The sequence below is a fragment of the Oratosquilla oratoria genome, chromosome 3, assembly GCF_046742065.1.
Source record: "Oratosquilla oratoria isolate Oo_2021 chromosome 3, ASM4674206v1, whole genome shotgun sequence".
NCBI classification, from domain to species: domain Eukaryota; kingdom Metazoa; phylum Arthropoda; class Malacostraca; order Stomatopoda; family Squillidae; genus Oratosquilla; species Oratosquilla oratoria.
This window is the reverse complement of record NC_134779.1, coordinates 51,560,459-51,581,078: the sequence shown is the minus strand read 5'-3', so window position 1 is coordinate 51,581,078 and position 20,620 is coordinate 51,560,459. Positions and strand designations below refer to the sequence as shown.

The window sequence follows — 20,620 nt, the reverse complement described above, 5'->3', positions numbered from 1 at the left end:
CTTTCAACGTATATTAAGACCTGTGATTATTGTCCACTAATTGTTCCCTACATTCTTTAAATATCCAGTTTGAGATCCTGTCAGATCCTGGATCTTTTGTCATATCCAATGATCTCGAAAGATTGAGCACTTCCCTCACTTCTACATTACTACCTGGTAAATCTGAATTTATGCTTCCATCACTTTCCTCCAAAAATTGCTCTCTTTTAAAAAGATTGATTGGAAACTTTCATTCACTACTTTTGCCTGAGCCAAGGCCACCTCAAAGACCTCACCACCCACTTAGTGATTATTTCTCCGTGTCTCAATTATCCATTTATAAACCTGTAAAACAGTTTCAGTCTATCTTTGCATCTATTACACTTCTTTTAAAATTGCTTTCTTACTTCCTACAAATTTTTGTAAGCTTCTTTTGTTTCATTGCTTCTTCTCTTCCACCATTTTTTCCAAGCCACATCTCTGGCCTTTTTTGCAATCTCACACCTTTAGTTAAACTAGTCCCGTTTCTGCTTCTTCCTTTCACTTATCTTTGGCACATGTTTGTTTACTCCCATATTTTGGTACTGAAATTAATTTCCCATTCTTGGCTCCATGCAAATATAGTGTCTAAATCTTTTGTGTGTATTGTTTTGTAGGAATTTCAGAATGTGAGCTACTTGCCTGGACCTGATGATCAGAGCAGGAAACCTCAGTACTACCAGGCACCTTCCTTTAGGGCTGTATTTTTCATCTTAGGATGTACATGATTGGCTAAGTTCATTTCTGTATACAATTTGCTGACCAATAACATAAGGACTCCAACATGCCCTTTTGAGACATCTGGGCCTAACTGAACAGAGAAAAGCCCCCCAACAAGATTTAATTATGTTATAGATTGCTCGTCCTCAGTAGGGGCTGATTTAATTATGTTATGGATTGCTCCTCTTGAGTAGGAGCTGCGTAGGGGCCCACACATGTGATGCTAGCGCATCCAAAGCAGTGAGAATCAGTTTTTCACACACAAATATGTCTTTTTTATCTTCTTTTATTTCCTATCATCAAAAACAGTGAGAATCAGTTTTTCATACACAAACATGTTTTTGTTTTTTTATCTTATTTTCTTTCCTATCAGGAGCAAGTTTGCTAATATCCATGCTGCTGAACCCATGGATTAGAACATTCAGTAACATTGGATAACAAAACAAAAAAACTGCCAACAAGACACAAAGAGGAGCTTAAGGTAATACTTACATCTTGTGAAAGGAATGGAAGAATCTGCGCTAATATCGCTGTCAATCTCTTAACTATCTCCGTCTGTAAAAGGAAGAGAAAAATATGAGTTAGAAATGTTTTGATAACTCAACAAGCTACAGAAAAACAAGCCATTTTCAATTATGACCCTTCCATACTTAGTCACATGACTTCCTTACCTTTCCCATATAACTACTATACTTACCAGAGAGAAAGAGAGAGAGAGAGAGAGAAAAAAAAAAAAAAAAAAAAAAAGGACCAAGGCCTTCCAAATGAAAAATGCCACCCCGCCCAAATATAAACAACCCAAGGAAAAAATCTCTGAAGCAATGCCACGGTGTCAAATGACTTCTTGCAAGGTTTCAAAGGAAGTTTAAAAAATACAGTTTGAAAGGAAACTTTGAAATTTTAATCCTTTTTGTGCCGACTTGCCCACTCGTGTGTTTTGGGAGGTCTGGATGACTATTACTGAAAATTTACTAGATGAAATAATTTGAGAAATAGAGATATAGTAACAAGCAAATAGTGACTGAGTGTGACATCTAATGCGAGTTGTCTGGTTCATCCATTTATATCTTTGAATCTAGTAAAGCTTTTTATCCTTTTCCATTTAGTATGGCAAAATATACATATGCATTTATACATATGCCTACATACAGTATATTTATATACATCCACATATACATGTATGTATGCATATTCATACTACACTATTCCCTATACATTATGGAGTCAAATTAGACTAGTTCTAACATTGACACATATTGTATATTGTCAGTGTATCTCTGTATTGCTTTTAATACAATACTATAGATTAATAACATTATCATGTATGTCATCATGAATGGTACTTTTTCCAAAATGAATAACATATGTGTATGGCTTCTAAATCCTGAACTCTATGAAAATAAACAATAAAAAAAATCCACTATTACAGACTTTCTTTTGCATTATCAGTTTGAGAAGCACTGTTTTAGATAACCCAGATAGATAATGGGCAACGCAACCATGGGAATGATTCTCATAGATGCACAATAACATTGCACAGTCCATTTCATGGCACAAAGCTTTCACTTGTTATTGCAGCCTAAATAACCTTAGTCCCTAACTTTATTCCTACCTTCCTTGTCTTTTCTAAAGGCTTTCTCTCATCCTTACACTTAAAATTTTGTTCATGATGTCCTGGTTCCATTTCTTGACAACTTTAGTTCTCTATTCTTATAACTTGACATATTCAAGTCCTGTTGTGCAGATATAATTTAGATGCCTTGGTGATCTTCATTATTCAACTTGGCTAGATTAGATCCATGGACCATATCCCAAGAGCAGTTAAAATATCATTCCATATTCGTATACATTTGGCTACCTCCCTTGTAAGGGGGAACAAGCCATTGGTATGCGTGTGTATGTATCTGCAAGACTGGCAAGGTAGCCCCTTACATTTTTGCTCTTCATCTATCCCTTCTCTATGCCAGAGGTTATTCTTTCAGACTGGCTGTCACCATGCTTTTGATTTATCTCCATGTCATCCATAAGATAATGATATCTTGATTAACCACTTCAATACAATGATGCACACCACAGAATTTTTTCTGTATTATGCCAGATTATTTGATTCTGCTGATTGGTGGACCAGGTGCTGATGTGGTGAACCTGTCTTGTTATAATCCATTCTCCCTAATGCAAACAATATAATAGCTCAACATATCTTCATTCCCAACAAACTCCGATCCCATCAAAGCTACCTACACAATCACCTGCTGTCGGTACATCACATTCCCATGTCAATCCCACTCCTATTTTGCTTTATACAACTTCCAATGAAAACATGCCCCATCTAAACCACTCCACCACCCACCCAGCTCTTCCACCCCCTCTTTCTGCACCTGGTGAACTGGCTGCCTATGTGTCTACCTGTCTGCCTGGTAGCATGATTACTGACATCTCTACCTACTGTCAAGTACCCAATATCCATGTTTTTACCTTTTTTTTTCTTTCTTGTGTTGATCATTAGTTGTCTACCAGCATGTAGTTTTAAACCCCCACCTTATCTGTCAGCTGTGTTTACCAGTGTCACACCCAGAAGATCAACATTGTCAGATTGTATGCAGCAGGTGTTTTCTGTGCCCTGCCCTCAGGTCATAGTAGCTCTAGTTATGGGTGTAAATTCCCAAGTTGTATTTTTTGGTTATACTTCTTTTCTTAGTATTTTACTTTTTTTCTTTGATGTAATGCAACCAACTTTATTACAACTTGTAACACAGTTACCATATGTCAATATGCTGCGACGTACTCCAATTTTTGTTTTGCATTTGATTGTAGACAGGTAACAGTTTCCATCACCAGCAGGCTGGCTGGACATGTGCATTGCGCATATTGAGTTGCCAGTTAATTCTCTTGCTGTCTTTTATTTTGTGTTAGTATTCATTTTTTTTATTACATACATAATATTCTTGTGTGTGTAATTTAAGGTTGTGTAAATGGTTAGGCTGCTTATTATTATTCAAAGTGGGATAGGAAAAATTTCCTATTGTTGTTGTTGTCATTCCCTAGACTGTCTGTCTGAGCAGTCCTGGGACTTCCTATTGTTGTACCCTTCAGCTCCATTGACCTATCAGGTCATTTGAGAGTACTTTCAAGAGAAGCTCAAACCTCTCTCAGGGCTTCTTCTTCCTCATCTCCTTTGAGTCAGTAGCTGGCCATCTATCTCCCTTTTACGGAGACTTTTCCCCACAAGGTATGTAGTAACAGCCTAGGGTTTTAAAACACATAAGTGGTTTTTATAGGAAATATGTCCTATTTCTGGAGCGGGTTTTTTGTTAGGATTGTAGGTCCCCTTTTGGGAATTTGAATTTGGTGTGTCACATGGGCTTTTACCAATTTGTTCTCGTGAGTGACCTTGTTAATCTGTTTCCTCCACCTTTTGTTTATCCACTTTACGTGAAGTACGTCCTATGTATGTTTTTTTTTTAATAGAATTGTAGGTCACCTTTTGAGATTTTGAATTTGGTGTGTCATACGGGGCTTTTACCAATTTGCTGTCGTGAGTGACCTTGTTCATCTGTTTTCCCCCACCTAGTTCATCCACATTACATGTAAACTAAGTGTTAGTTAAGGGTTGTTATTTCTCACGTGATTTTCTTGTCTTCTGATTTTTTAACTTTCATTAAAATAAATACTTAATTGTTCTGTTACCCAAGTGCTTTCGTTGATATTGTTTTGTGTAAATAAAATTTTAAAATGAAACACTCTTTTTCGTTCCTAGACAAAAGGCATAAATAAACTAAATAACTTTTAAATATTTACTGTTACCTTCTAAAAAAGTAACACTACATATACACAGGCACAGTTCTTGTTACTGAAAACATGCTTTCTTTGAATTTCTTCCCCACTCCACTTTTTTTTTCTAACCCTTACATGATTCTTCTTTCTCCTCCATATTATTCCACTTCTATCAGCTCATATGATCCTCTCCACCTTAATCTTTGTCTTCCTCTCAATTTTATTTTCTCCTTGATCTCCCAGTCACTCTTCCTCCTTGCCTTCTCAGATATTATTTCAACTTTTCCACAACACTCGCTATTTATTATCTCAGTCACCCTCCTCCACAACTTTTTGCCCATCACCCTATCAATAACATTTATATGTCTTCCAATGCCAGTGCAGTTCCTCTACCTCACAATCCTTTTCAACTATTCCCAGTTAACCCCCCATTTCACCTCTATTAACTCCAGTATCCTCTCCCTTTGTCTGATCCCAAATTTGCCATCCTTCCTATGATCTTTTTACAGTGCCACTGACAGCTTCATGATACTCTTTTTATTACCCTTGCTCCTCCTCTTTCATGTCTATCTTCTCTTTCTGTCCTTCATTTCACTCTTCCTTATTAGCATAAACTTCCCACAACCTCCTATTCCTCCTCCTCCCTCTCCTTTTCCTAAGTCCTACAAACCCCAAACACCCTCTCCTTCTCATGAAGGTTTGAATTCCACACTCAGAATCTGTTAATCCCTAAGGCACTACTGGCCTGACGGTGCAAATAAAGCCTGCAAACATGGCCAGGCCCTGTACAAACAGAAGGGGAGTATACAGGTAAAAATTTGGGCGGGAAAGGCAAATGAAAATACACATGAAATATACACAAATGCACATACAGGCATAGATAACACAAATGAATTTAAATGAAAATTTTATCACTGATGACAGAGACAAGAACCTCTGAGCATAGCTCCATCTTGTACGTTATAATTATGTAAATACACACAAACATGCATGCAAACGCACGCTAACAAACAAAGGACTTTAAGAGGTCATGGGACCAAATTAAGAAAGACCACACATCTAAAGGATGTGAAGAAATACAGTTTTCCATATAGATGCATAAATACCTGGAATAGCTTAGGAAGTGACATTAATCAAGCTCAAACAATACACAAATTCAAATCTAAATACGATAACTGGAAATCAAGGATATAGATTAAGTTGGAACCATGCATTGATTTGAGGCTAGGTAGGATAAATAAAGAAAATAGGAGATAGAACCCAATAAGCATTGCTCCTTTTCCTGTATACTACAATAAGGTAAACAATACATATTTGCAGATGTAAAAATCATGAGAAGAATAAAAAACAAGGAGGATTGTAGGCTATTGCAAAAAGATCTAGACACTATTTTTGGCATGGAAATGAAGTAAAAAAAAAAAAAAAAAAAAAAAAAAAAAAAAAAAAAAAAAAAAAAAAAAAAAAAAAAAAAAAAAAAAAAAAAAAAAGCTGGAAATATGGCAATAGCCATAAAAGACCATCTTTAAACTATTTCTAGGGAAGTGAATCCATTACAAAAGCGAAGGAGGAGAGAAAGATTTGGGAGTGGTGATAAAAGACACTGTCACCTGACAGATATATCCGCAGGATTGTGGGAGAGACGTACGGACTACTGGAGAAGATTTAATTGGCTTTTCATTATATTGATGAAGAGATGATGAAAAAAATAATTGAAACCCTGATTCATCCATGACTGGAAGATGCGTCAATGGTATGGTCTCCACACAGAGTGAAGGATATTAGCAAGATCAAGAGAATACAAAGGGCTGCATCCGAACTGTTCCCCAGTCTGGCAAACGAACCAAATAAGGAAAGACAAGGTCTGCCATCTTAAAAAGATCAAAGAGAAAGTGGTGATATTAAAGTATTCTGGTCACTAAAAGGAATAGATTATTGTGACAGAAGAGATCTCTTGATAAAGGATAGGAGAGCATTAGGAGGTCATGAGAACAGATTGAGCGAGACTACATGTCTAAAGAATATGAAGAAACAGTCTTCTATATAGATACATAAATATTTGGAATGGCTTGGAAGAAAGTCTTAGCCTAAGCTAGAACATTATGTGAATTCAAATCTAAATATGATAACTGGAAATCAAGGATATAGGACAAGTTGGAACTGTACACGAACTTGAGGCTAGGTATAATAAATTGGAGAGTAGGAGATGGGACCTAACAAGCGTTGCTCCTTTCCTGTATACTAAAATTAGGTAAATACACATCAACTTGCTGATGTAGTGGTACCAAGCTTGCTGGAGTGGATTTAAATTCAGTCCCAGCCCAAGGTTGATAAATACCATTGCACTGCAAGCCAGTACCTGACTCTGTTGGGTAAGCTGTATGTATTTACTAAATTTTACCTAATTGTGTTTACCTAGTTGTGGTAAAAGTTCATATTTACCTAGTTGTGGTAGTTGTGGGTTGCAACTGTATTCATGGGATCCTATCTTTTTTTCTTCTACTCATTATGCTTTGCCTAAATTCATTTACAGTGTTGGTTTAAAATTATATTTTCATCCAACTTTCATTAACTGCATTTGTAAGTTTAAACTTTTTTTCAGTTTTTTACTTTTATCTATTTTCTCTCTTTAATTCCATCTTCTTCACTTCCAGCTCAAATTCAAGAATCACATGACCACTCTTATCCAATGGACACCAGTAATTCAGTCACTTCAGGTTCTTTTGTTAAAATTGCTCCAGTCTTGCAGGCTTATTTGTGCCTCTATATTAAGCTGGTTCCTTCAGTCATAAAGTCATTATATTGTTCACTACAAGTTCAATGATTTGTTCCCCCTTGATTGTTCACTACATTCTGTTGCCTATTCTTCCCATATTACCTCTCTAAATTGAAAGTTAACCATTCAAGTTGTTTTCACTCAAATGGTTAACTTTCAAGGAGGTGGATAGCTTTAGATATTTGGGGGAGCATGTAGTGCGAAAGGGAAGAGTGGAGGGGAAGGTAGAATGTAGATTAAGGGAAGCAAGTAAATGTTTTTGTGCATTAAAAAGTGTAATGAGAAATAGACATGTGGAGATGGATGCTAAGAGGAGATTGTATGACGGGGTGATTGTGCTGACAGCACTGTATGGGGCAGAAACACGGAACATCAGAGAAAGGAAGAGTTTGAATGTGTTTGAGATGAAACGTCTGAGAAATATGGTAGGGGTTACAAGGCTGGATAGTGTGAGAAATGAGGTGAGGGGAAGAGCGGAGTGGAAAGGGAGTTGGGAGATAGGATTGATGAAAGAGTATTGGGATGGTTTGTACACATGGAAAGAATGAGTGAAGAAAGATTAGTAAAAGAGGTGTGGAAGACAAGAGGTGGAGGGAGTGAATAGAAGGGGGCGACCAAGGACGAGATGGATGGATAGGGTAAAAGGGGCACTGAGAAAGAGGGAGAGATCTGTTGAGGAAGGAATGGAGAAGACGGAAGATAGGGGTGAGTGGAGAATGGTTGTATATGAATGATGCTGTAATGCATGGAAGGGAGTGGGTGGGGGATGGTGGGTTAGTGAGTGCTTGTGTGTGAATGATATTTTGACACAACACAAAAGGATTTCTGCCCATTTTCTCTTTTTCTGCATGAGGGGATGGAGAGTGGGGGTCACCAATTAAATGAAGCAGCCTTGCTGTGGATGTGCTGTGTCTTGCTGCATTTCTTATGACCCAGGACAGTGGGCAAGATGCAGGGATGACCCGTCACCAAGGTGAAGCCAAGAAAAGAAGGAGGGAGGGAGAGAAGGGTGATGAATGGGGGAGGAGAGTGCGGGGATGAAATGGGTGGGAGTGGAATTATGCCTTTTGACTTTGGCTATCTCCCTTGTAAGGGGGAAAAAGCCCTTGGTATATGTATGTATATACTTATTAATTTACTTTTTTTCTTCTTCTTTGAATGTCCAACACACCCACTTCATTGGTCAGTGACCAGTGGGGGAACTGGTTCAGTAGCTGACAATCAGACCATGCAGCAAGTTGTACTGGGTTACATGATACCAGCAGATGGACAACTGCCTCATTTGACACCTGGATGGATGTTTATATGTAATTTATGAGTTTTAAGCATGTTGAACTTGTGCAGAAGCTTGAGTTTGTTTCTATGCCACTCACTAGAAGTTTGGAAAGGTAGTCATCGTAGTGCTGTGACCTTACAAACCTACTGACCCACTGGAAGAGCAAATTAGGGTAAGTACAAGGGGAAGAAATCCAAAAGAGGAAGAGGATTGAAGGGACAGCTTTGAGGTAATAAAAAAAAAAAAAAAAAAAAAAAAAAAAAAAAAAAAAAAAAAAAAAAAAACCTGAGCTGGTTTGATGATAAGGCAAATATAATTATACTGAAAAGATATAATGTCCATAATGTTGAATGATTAGGGTAAGTGAAGAAGAGTCAAGAGGCATAATGGGGGGGGAGGGGGGGAGGGAACTGAAGAACATAAAATCCTATAAAATGGGCCAAATCGTGAAGAGTGAGGCCGACAAGGAATTGGAATGGGATTCTTTTTTTAAGATTAAAGTACAAAAAGAAAATGCACTATGATTGGAAAATTAATAAATACACATATCTAGAACAGCCAGAGTCCCTGCACTACAAAAAATATGACACATAAAGATACAAAACTTTCTATATAAACTGACCTGTTTATGCATTTCCACATTGAGGCCATATGACATTTCGTAGTACTGTAAATGAAAGGAAACAATGTATAAACAAGTGAAACCTTATCAACATTCATGAACAGAACACATAATTATATCATTCAACCATTCAGACTCCACGAGTCACATGACTATGCTATCTTCTATGTGATCACCCTCTCATCTATACAATCTCAGTATCCAGTCTGAAACAAACTTATTCCATCTGACATCCTCCTTCCAGTCCATACATCCTGCCCAATTTCACTTACACCTTTATTACATTTACAATATTTATCACTCCAATCCACTATTGTACCCAATTTCACAGCTATGTAAATAAAAAGGAAGTAATTACTTCTAACATTGGTCCTCTCATACTACAAATGATGGGAAATAAATGGCCTGTTTCTTAAATAGAAATTTTGTATCTGTCTATACAAATGAAGACATGGGCAGCTTTCAGAATAATATCATTAATAATAATAATAAATTGCTAACTGTTCTGTTACTGAAATTGAAAATGCACATCAGATCGTCAAAGTAAAATTAATAAAATGCCAGGACCAGATTGATTTTCCCAAGGATTTTATAAGAAGCTGAAAATAAAATCTGTAAACCATTCACGACCTTATTCAATCTTTAACTTCTGGTAAATTACCTTAAAAATGGAAATTGGCTAATGTAACTCACATACAAGAAAAAGGTAACAAATCTCTGCCCAGTAATTATTGTCTTAACATTCTGACATCAGTAGTATGCAAAATTATTGAAATGATTCTATGGGATAAAATTGTGGACTTCCTTGAAGCTTATAATTTAATAATACTCTCTCAACAAAGTTTTAGAAAATTTTCATGTTTGACCAACCTCCTTGACTTCTTTAATAGTGTTTTTAGTATGTATGATGATAGCAAATCAGTCATTATAATATACATCGATTTCTGAAAAGCATTTCATATGGTCCTGCATAATCAGCTACTAAGTCAATTACACTCATATGGCACCATAGGTAATATTCATAATCAAGTCAAAGACTGGCTGATGCAGAGAAAACAACAGGTTGTAATCAATGGAAATGCATCCAATTGGTAAGATATAGTGAGCAGTGTTCCCCAGGGAACTGTGGATAGTGGTCTGCATGTAAAATATTCAAATTTGCAGATGACAAAAATTGCAGCGTTGGAGGATTAACAACTTTCAACAAATATTAATAAAAATATCTATGTTTCTCCAACAAAACTAAACTGCTATGATCAGGCTGATGAAGAACTTGACTGATGATATGTCTATTATGGACAATCAGTAGCAACCTACGAAAGTCCATTATGTGATAATATCAAAACTAATACTGATATTAATACACTTGTACTACTAATAAATACACGAATAATAAACTACTCACCATGACATAATGTCGCTGCATCTCTGACTTCTCTTGTACCAGCTTATCAGCTTCCAGTTTTATACTGAAACAATGGAGAAAATAGGTTAAATTATATTCACAATCTATCTAGATAGGTGGTAGCATTCCCACCTACAGCTATAATTACATTGTGTCACATAACTCTATATGCAGCTGTACTTAATACTAATCGTGGCCAACATCAATGAAGTATTTCTTAAATGCACCTTTTTTCTTTCTACTGCTGCTTGTACATTACATTAAGATTATAAGGAAAAGAAAACAAAGTATAAACAATAGTAGAGTAAGCATTAGAGGACCTGAACAAAACAAGTATACCATATTTATTACCACAAATCCCTTAGTTTCCATTCAAGACTTTATGTTCTGCTGGTTTAATATTTCATTGTACTTAATGAAATTTATAGTATAACTGAAATTATATTTTTTACTAAAATCTAATCAGAAATATAATTTCAGTAATACTATAAATTTCATTACCTCTGTCTACTTCAAAATTGTTAAACAAGTAATACTGAACTTTGTTCCAAGCATTTTTATAAGCAACCTTCATTGGGTCCCATTTCCTTCTCTCTAATTTATCACACCTAGCCTCAATTTTGTGTACAGTTCCAGTCTATATCCTTGATATCCAATCATTGTATTTAGATTTTAATTCATGTATTGCTTCAGCTTGGGTTTTATCACCTACAGCATTCCAAGTATTTATGCATTTATATGGAAAATTTTATGTCTTCACATCATTTACACATGTAGTCTTTCTTACTTAGTTCTCATGACTATTAAAGTCCTCCTATCCTTAAGAGATCTTTTCCGCCAATGTAATCTATTCCCTTATGACCTGAAAACTGTAATCATATTACCTCTTTCTCTTTGATCTTTACACTGGCAGATCCCGTCTTTCCTCACATGGTTTATCTGCCAAGCTGGGGATCAGTTTGGTTACTACACTTTGTATTGTCTCAATCTTGCTTATATCTTTCACTCTGTGTGGGGACCATACTACTGACACTTATGCCAGTCTTGCATAGATCTGGGTTTCAATGAGTTTTTTCATCTCTTTATCCATATAGTGAAAAGCCAATTCAATCTTCTGCAGTATTTTATACATCTCTCCCACAATATTGCCGATATGTCGGAAAGGTGACACACGGTCTTTTATCAAAACTCCCTAAATCCTTTTCCTCATTTCCTTTTGTAATTGATTCCCTTCCCAAGGAATAGTTCAAAGATGGTGTTTTATACATATTGCCCTTCTCCAGTACTTTACATTTTTTGGTATTGAAATTCATTTCCCATTCTTGGCTCTATGCAAAAATAGTCTAAATCTTTTGGCAACATCCTAGTCTTCCTTAATTTTCATTCTTCTCATGATTTTTGCATCATCTACAAACATGCTAACATAGCTTGCTATACCTTCCATTATGTTATTGACATACATATACCAAAGGCTTTTTCTCCGTACAAGGGGGGTAGCTAAAAAAGAAAAGGCATAGAAACCACTCCCACCCATTCCATTTCCTATATATTCCACTCCCCTCCACCCTCCTCCCTCCCTCTTATCTTGGCACCTCCTGGGATGACGTCATCCCTGCATCCTGTCCATTGCCCTGGGTCAGAGGAAGTGTCGCACAGATAAGAAAAATTATTGGTGCAAACACTGAACACTGTTGAACTCCACTTGCTACTGATCTCCACTTTGATATCTTATCCTTTACCACTGTCCTCATGTATCTTCCCTTCAAAAATCTTTCATCCATTTGAGCAGTTGGCCTCTTAGTCCTCCAATATGTTTCAGTTTCCATACAAGTCGACTGCAAGGTAATTAATAAAAAGCCTCCTCTAGGTCTCTGTTCACCAACCTCTCTCCCCCGTGCACCACATCGATTATTCTCGAATAAAAGCTTAAAAAGTTCAACATAAACATCCCAGATCTGTCTGTCTGTCTCTCTGAATGTTCATCTCTTCAAGACATTTGGTCCATCAATCTTTCACATGATTTCACTATTGTGCTGGTCATTGATAGTGGCCTATAATCTAGTGGTGTCACCTTACTTAAACATTTATAAATTGGTACCACAATAGCCTTTTTCCAACTGAGAAGCACTATGACTTCTTTAAACATACAATTAGAGTGCGAATCTTGTCCACCAGTTGTTCCTAACATTCTTTCAGTATCCAGTTTGAGATCCCATCATGTCCTGAAGCTTTTGTCACATCCAATGATCCCAAAGGATTGACCACTTCTCTCACTCCCATATTCATATCTTCTACACCCGAATTCCTACTCCCCTGGCTTTCCTCCAAAAAACAGCTCTCCTTTGTGAATACCAATTAAAAAATTTCATTCACCACCCACTATGACCTTCAACATTTCTTTGTGTCTCAATCTATCACTGATAAACCTGTTAAAATCTTTACATTTATCTACAACACATCTTTCAAAATTACTTTCCTCCTCGCTGGAGATTCTTGTATATTCATTTCATACTTCTAAACTTCTTTTGTTTTATTACTTCTTCTCTTCCTTCATTTTCCCCCAAGCCATTTCCCTTGCTTCCTCTGCCATCTCACAACTTTTGTTGAAGCAGCTAAGTTTCTGCTTCTTCCTTCCATTAATCTTCGGCACAGCTTCCCACACAGAGTGATAGATACTTGGAACAAATTAGACAACGAAACAGTGTGTGCAAACACTATTCAAGATTTTAAGAAAAAACTTGATGCCAAGAGATACAAAGACAGGTCACCACGAGCATAGCTCTCTTCCCATATAATACAACTAGGTAGGTAAAATACCAGACTGTACAATAAATGTCAAGAAAGCTTTTCAATTTCTTCATTACTCCTGTGGTATTCATAAATTTCTCCCAGTCTCCTTCTTCAAAGAATTTCTTCAACCATAAGTAATCTCCTTCCCAAAATTGAGTCTCCCTAGCCTGTGTAATTAATTCCTTGTATCTAATTCATTATCCTCCAGCTGAAAGTTATTTGTTGCATGGTCACTTTTTCCTATGGGGCAAAGGTAGTTTGAGGACCTCATGATGTGCTCTTTAGTTAGTAGTCGATCTAATCTTGTGGGAAGGTCTACTCCTATCAGAGTCACTTCCTTTACCCACTGGGTCACTGTGTTCTCTATTGTTATATCTAACTGGGCATTTCCCCAGGAAGCAGCCTTACCACTTGCATGTGTGTGTGTATTTACCTAATTGTAATATACAGGAAGGGAGCAATGTTCCTTGGATCCTGGCTCCTATTCTCTAATTTTCTTCCATACCCAAATTCAAACTCATGTACAGTTCCAACTTAATCTATATCCTTGATTTCCAATTATCATATTTAGATTTGAATTCATGTATTGTTCGAGCTTGGGCTATATCACCTTCTAAGCTATTCCACATACATATCTACATGAAAAACTATTTTTTCACATTCTTTCAATGTGTTGTCTTTCTTAATTTACTTCCACAGCCTCTTAAAGCCCTCCCATCTTTAATCTGGTGATCTCTTCTATGAATGGAATCTATCCCCTTTAGTAACTTGAACACCGTAATTGTGTCACCTCTTTCTCTTTGATCTTTCAAAGTTGGTAGACCCACTGCTTTTAGTCTCTCCTCATATGGTTTATCTGCCAGGCTGGAGATTATTTTGATTGATGCCCTTTGTATTCTCTCAATCTTGCTTATATCCTTCACTCTGTATGGGGACCCTACTACTAATGCATATTCTGGTCCTGGACATATCAGGGTTTTGACGAGTTATTTCATCGCTTCATCCATATAATGGTACGCCACTTTAATCTTCTGCAGTAGTCCATATGTCCCTCCCACAATCCTGCTGATAAACTCCGACGGAGTTTTTTTTTTTTTTTTTTTTTTTTTTTTTTTTTTTTAAGCTCTGGGCGGGATTCGAATTCGGGTCGCTGAATTAAGATTTCGAGAAGGGTACCACTGCAATGTCGAGCTGGTTTGTGGTTCACCATGGTCTTGGATCACGTACTGGACTCGTGATCGACAGCAATTTCCCTCCCAGAAGAGAGCTCAGAGCTCAAATATGACCAATCTGGTAATGCTGTGACCTTACACGAACACACACACAACTCCCCGCCACGAGAGCTGGAGTAACGACCCGCAGCGCAGCAATACTAAAATTATTTCAGCCCTGGGCGGGATTCGAACCCGGACTACCGTGGTGGCAGGCGGGAACTCTACCACTGCGCCACGAATGTGTGTGTGTGTGTGTGTGAATGATTCACCATGGTCTTGGATCACATGGACTCGTGACCGACAGCTATTTCCCTCCCGGAAGAGAGCTCAGAGCTTATATATGACCTATCTAGTAATGCTGTGACCTTACACAAACACACACAACTCCCCGCCACGAGAGCTGGAGTAACGACCCGCACCGTAGCGATACTGAAATCATTTCAGCCCTGGGCGGGATTCGAACCCAGACCACCGTAGTGGCAGGAGGGAACTCTACCAATGCGCAACAAGTGTGTGTGTGTGATTCACCATGGTCTTGGATCACGTGTTGGACTCATGATCGACAGCTATTCCCCTCCCGGAGAAGAGGTCAGAGCTCGCATATGACCGATTTATGGGTAATGCTGTAACCTTACACGCACCCCACAACTCCCCGCCCACGAGCTAGAGTAACAACCCGCACCGCAGCGATACTGAAATCATTTCAGCCTTTGGCGAGATTCGAACTCGGACCTCCGTAGTGGCAGTCGGGAATTCTACCAACTGCGCCACGAGTTGTGTATTCACCTTAGTCTTTTCATCTTGGTCTATGGATCACGTGTTGGACTTGTGATTGACAGCTATTTCCCTCCCGGAAGAGAGCTCAGAGCTCGTATGACCGATCTATGGGTAATGCTATGACCTTACACACACACACACCCAACTCCCCGCCCACGAGAGTCAGAGTAACGACCCGAAGCGCAGTGATACCGAAATAATTTCGGCCCTGGGCAGGATTCGAACCAGGTACTGCGAGCACCACCGTGCTGGCAGTCCAGTGCTCTACCAACCGCGCCACCGAGTCGTGTGTGTGTGTGTGTGTGTGCGCGCGCGCGTTTACCAGTTATAGTATACAGGATAGGAGCAACGCTCATTTGGTTTTGTTTCCTGTGTGCACACATACATATAAATGTGTGTGCGTTTACCCAGTTGTAGTGTAAAGGAAAGCAGCAACACACACACACACACACACACACATATATATATATATATATATATATATATATATAGAGAGAGAGAGAGAGAGAGAGAGAGAGAGAGAGAGAGAGAGAGAGAGAGAGAGAGAGAGAGAAAGAGAGCAAGAGCACATGCGGCATACTCTCATCGGGCTTGCCTGTGTGTGTGACATGCCCTAGCCCCGTTCCTGACAATTCTGACAACTTTATTTTGTTGATAACTGAGATTTTGTTGTTCTCTGCATCGCGCCGAGTATTAAAGCCATTTTTCCACGTCGGGCGTATGTTTTGTTGGTCGTAAACTAATGGCCAACACCGCTCGCTCGGGAATGTACATCAGCGGCCTGTCTATCAGTCTCACTGTTGATATATATATTTTTTCACTCTAGCCGACCGGCTCTGTCCTTGTTTGCCTGCTTGTCTGTCTGTCAGCCAACTGGCTTGTTTCAGACTTTGTGTATTTACCCGTTTGTCAGTCTGCCTTTCATGCCTTTGTCTATCAACCTGTTTATATGCCAACCTAGTGTTTTTGTTCCCTTCTGACAGCCAGTCCGCTTCCGTCGTTAGGCGAAGCCCAATTCCAATCGAGCGTCATTCATACAAACGGAAATTGTGAGTATACAGTTTTTGTGAGCGGCCAAAAAGGAAGTTACGGAAATGTCCATCAACGTCAATGTCGCCATATACTTTATATACATACATTCATACATACTGTAATACATCTACAAATTCCCACCCTTCCCTTGTCCCTTGATTTTGGTGGATGGATGGAAGTATCGGCGTTGGTTATAAGTTGATCATCCCCTTCATAGGGAGGTCAACAACAGCAGAATAAGTCACCATCAACTGGGGGTATACGCCTAGGGACGCGTTACATCACTCACACACCGTCGTCAGTCCTCGTGCTGAACCTCGGTTCTTGACCATGCTCGGTCACCCATGGTATTATTAGACACATAACAGTTTTCTATACATTTAGAGAAATAAAAAGTATGTAATTCTTTATGGTTTGCCTCACATACTCTCATCATCGGTGGGGCATATATAATAATAATTCTATTTGGCATTGAATAAATATAAATGAAGTGCAGATAATAGAAGAACGCATATTTCGAAATAACAATTACAAATGCCGAGTATAACACAAAAAAAATGTAAGCTTATTTCCATTGTGGTCCTCATTTGACTGTTTTTCTACACTAAAGTGCTGCTACAGTAATGTGCATTTTCCACCTCCCACTGTAAAAATAATCTCATTCTTTTACTTGACTATTCCTTCTCCAATACCACTTTTTTCCACATTAGTATCATTGTTATTACTACCGGTATATGGGATAGGGAGAAGCTAACACTCCCATTTGACCTCTTCTGTCCCGATGTCAAATATACTGACCCCCACTTTCCCTACAATCCACTTTTCTACTGAGCTTGGTCTCAAACAAAACACAAATGGCTTGTTCCTTCTCCTTTAGTAATTCGTCTCCTACTCTTGCTGAATTCAATCTATGTTAGTGTAAGCCGCTTCCAATCAGTTAATTGCTTTTCTTTCTTTTTCCTATGGATATGTATTTTTCAAAACCACCTTATCTTCTATCATTCTCCAGCAAAAATCTGTCCTTTCCTGCTCTCAGTTTTTCTTAGCTGCTTCTACCATGTCCTTAATTCCTCTCTTCTTTACCCAAACATTCTTGTATTCCTCCTTGCTTGTCAGTTTTCTGAGTAACTTTAATTACCCCATTCACTACACTTTGTGGTTTCATTTTTATTGGTTTTGTACTGTGTATATATCTTCCTAATTTACATATTCCCATAATAAACTGAATTTTTTCTTCATTTCTGTATTATGCTTAACCGCTACCTCTCTTAAACGTTTCTTTACTCCTAGGTACCTTTCCATACATTCTTTCCTTCCCCCACTGCTGATCTACTATAGTCAATCGACTCTAACTTCAGCCCTCTGACGTGATCTGGGGAACATCCCATTGTTTTGTATACATATATCGATGACCTCTGCATGGCGATCTTCCTCACGATTAGTCTGTACGTTATCTATTTATGGAATATTATATATATATATATATATATAATGTATATAATATATATATATTCATAATGCGACTGGACGGCGTTAGGAATGACTTGGGACTTGACGCAAAGACAACGAATCTATGAACTTTCTATTTGACTTAGCAACGTGGCTTATGTGACGTTGTGGCCTGATATATACATACATATATATATATATATATATATATATATATATTATATATATATATACATATATGTGTGTGTGTGTGTGTGTAATAAGAGAGAGAGAGAGAGAGAGAGAGAGAGAGAGAGAGAGAGAGAGAGAGAGAGAGAGAGAGAGAGCAAGATGGGATAAAGTGGAGTGGCAGAAGTGTGTTCTCACAGAGCCGCTTCCTGAGGGCTGAAGTTAAATTTGAATGAGATCTGAATAAACTGGATTGTCTTTCATATGAATCCATCCTTTCTGTTCTTGTTTGATTTTCGTTGTTTTTATTCCCACTTTCTTTAAGTCTCTTAGTTTTTCCGTGCGTGTCGATCAGTTTCTTTGTGAATATCCATACATTAGTAAGGGTAAACTAAACGCATGCTTTCGACAACACCGTCTATATTATACATGTTTACATCATGGCGCTCCTAGCGTGTGGGAAAACATCAACAACAACAAAAGCAAAAGGCGCATGTCGCCTTAACATTGTTTTAACATGAATCTACATCTTTTTAACTTTTATCAAACCACAAATTGTTGAGCGCCTTTGGCTTTCTTTATAAAATATTAACATAATCGAATTAGCATTCTAGATTTCCAATTCTAGACCCTTGGCCTATATAAAGTGCACTCGTATACTTGCCCCTATGATGTCTTCAACTCACCATTAAATTACTTGTGGCCACTCTTGTTCTTTGTCGTTTAAATTAGTTATCTCTTTAATAAAACTACTATAACCAGGTTCCTGTTCCTGCTCAGTGTCGTTCCCAAATACACTACAACTGTCACAACCGGTCACAGTTTTCGTAAACTCAAGAACTTCATCTACCTTCCAATATTTGGTACTCTTTCCACGAAATATTTCTCTAAATAATCACTTTAGGAGGCATCACGTTTTTCTCCAGCCCTACAACCACTTATCAGGTATATTCCGTGATCTAATTCAACTCAGAGCGACTGGAACAAGAGCAGGAACGTCCTGTCACAACGGCGGCCAACACAACACTGTGTGTATGTGTGTGTAAGAGTGAGTGTGATTGTGTGTAAGTGTGAGTGTGTATGTGTGTGTGTGTGTGCATAAGTATAGTACTCAATTTTGGGGTATATGAAAGGAACAACATTCCTGTGGTCCTGCACCTCTTGTTCTCCAATCTATTATAATTAGCTTCAGAATTATGTACGGTTCCAACTTAGTCTATAAACTTAATTTCTAATCATCATACCTAGATATAAATTCATAATATTGTCCGCGAGCGTGTGTGTGTGTGCGCATGCGCACGAATGTTGGTGTGTGGATGTAGGAATGGAAGGTGTTTCTGTGATGGTATGTTTATCTGTCGATATATGACCACACAATTGAAAAAATATTCCAACTTATGTAACACATATATACCACTCAACCTAACGAAAGGGACAGGGGGGGAGAGAGAGAGAGCCTGTAATAAATGATTACATGCATTGCTTACAAAAAAGTTGAAAACTATGCCTGGATGCAAACCAAAAATGTGTCCCGAAAATTTGGAACTCCGCAATAAAATGTGAAGCAATAACGTCAGTCCAGAACCCTGCAACAGCCGCAGCAGCAGCAGCAGCAGCGGGGCGCGCGCATGCGCACACGTACAAATGCACGCACCCACGTAAATCCCCCTGCCAGAGTCCAGTCGCGTGCAGGGCAGCCGCTGGCGAACAATATTGATACTAGCGGCCTATCAGCCTTTTCCAATCTGCCTGCCAATAAATGCCTAGCGGCTGATTTGTATATAAGCAGTAACGTGTTTGTGAGCATACACACCGCGTCCAAAAACACAAGCACACGCCAACCTCAAAGGAAGGGGGGGGAGGAAAGAAGGGAGAGAGAGAGAGAGGGGGGTGAGATGGAGGGAATAAAGGGTTGGATATACGAAAATGAAGAGCATAGCTAGGATGTCTAGTGATGGAACAACTCCTCCGGTACCAAAATGGGCACAACAACCTGACGGGAGCCGCCAGCACAAATGGGCGACATATGGTCTAGAAGGGGTATCGAGACTGTCTGACCCCTTTCGCTACTGAACGGTTGTCACGAATATTTTAAATGACTTAACGGACGCAAGCCCAACTACAAGAGACGTCGAATTATTCGAGATCGGCTGCGTATGACCCCTTTACAATCGGAAGCCGGAATAATTATAACGGCCAGCATCCCTGTCAAGCCAGACTGGCTGTCTGCCTGTCTGTCGGTCCGCAGCCAGTGCAACAGAAAAAGCCGTTACGGATCGAGTTAAAACGAAAACACGTTGGAAGCAACATGAGGTATGTTTAGCGTATATTTTCACTTCTCATTATATGCTAATTACATTTCAATAAAGAAAATTTGCACGCTCAGTGAAAATTAATGATTCAATAAAAATTAACAAATGGTTAAACAATCCAGCAATTTGTATTGAGGATTAAAATGGACGAAACATAATTGTGTTTCATATTAATCAACGCATACGGACCAGTGCCAACCTCTTTATTTCATTGTTTTGGTGCAAATGCATTCATTTTTAATTTCGATATCACAATGGGGCACAGCATGATGATGATATATACATGAAAT

General features: G+C 38.4%; 1 protein-coding gene across 9 annotated transcripts in view; it reads right to left on the bottom strand.

Annotated features, from left to right (window-relative positions):
- Positions 1–20,620, bottom strand: part of LOC143022391 (TLE family member 5-like) — a 178,636-nt gene that overhangs the window by 102,706 nt on the left and 55,310 nt on the right. For all 9 annotated transcript variants that reach the window (XM_076180563.1, XM_076180615.1, XM_076180555.1 and 6 more), the window contains exons 4-6: positions 10,589–10,652; positions 9,184–9,228; positions 1,231–1,293 (exon numbers count right to left, since the gene is read on the bottom strand). In XM_076180563.1, coding sequence (XP_076036678.1) covers positions 1,231–1,293; positions 9,184–9,228; positions 10,589–10,652 — 172 coding nt within the window. The remainder of the gene's footprint in view (positions 1–1,230; positions 1,294–9,183; positions 9,229–10,588; positions 10,653–20,620) is intronic.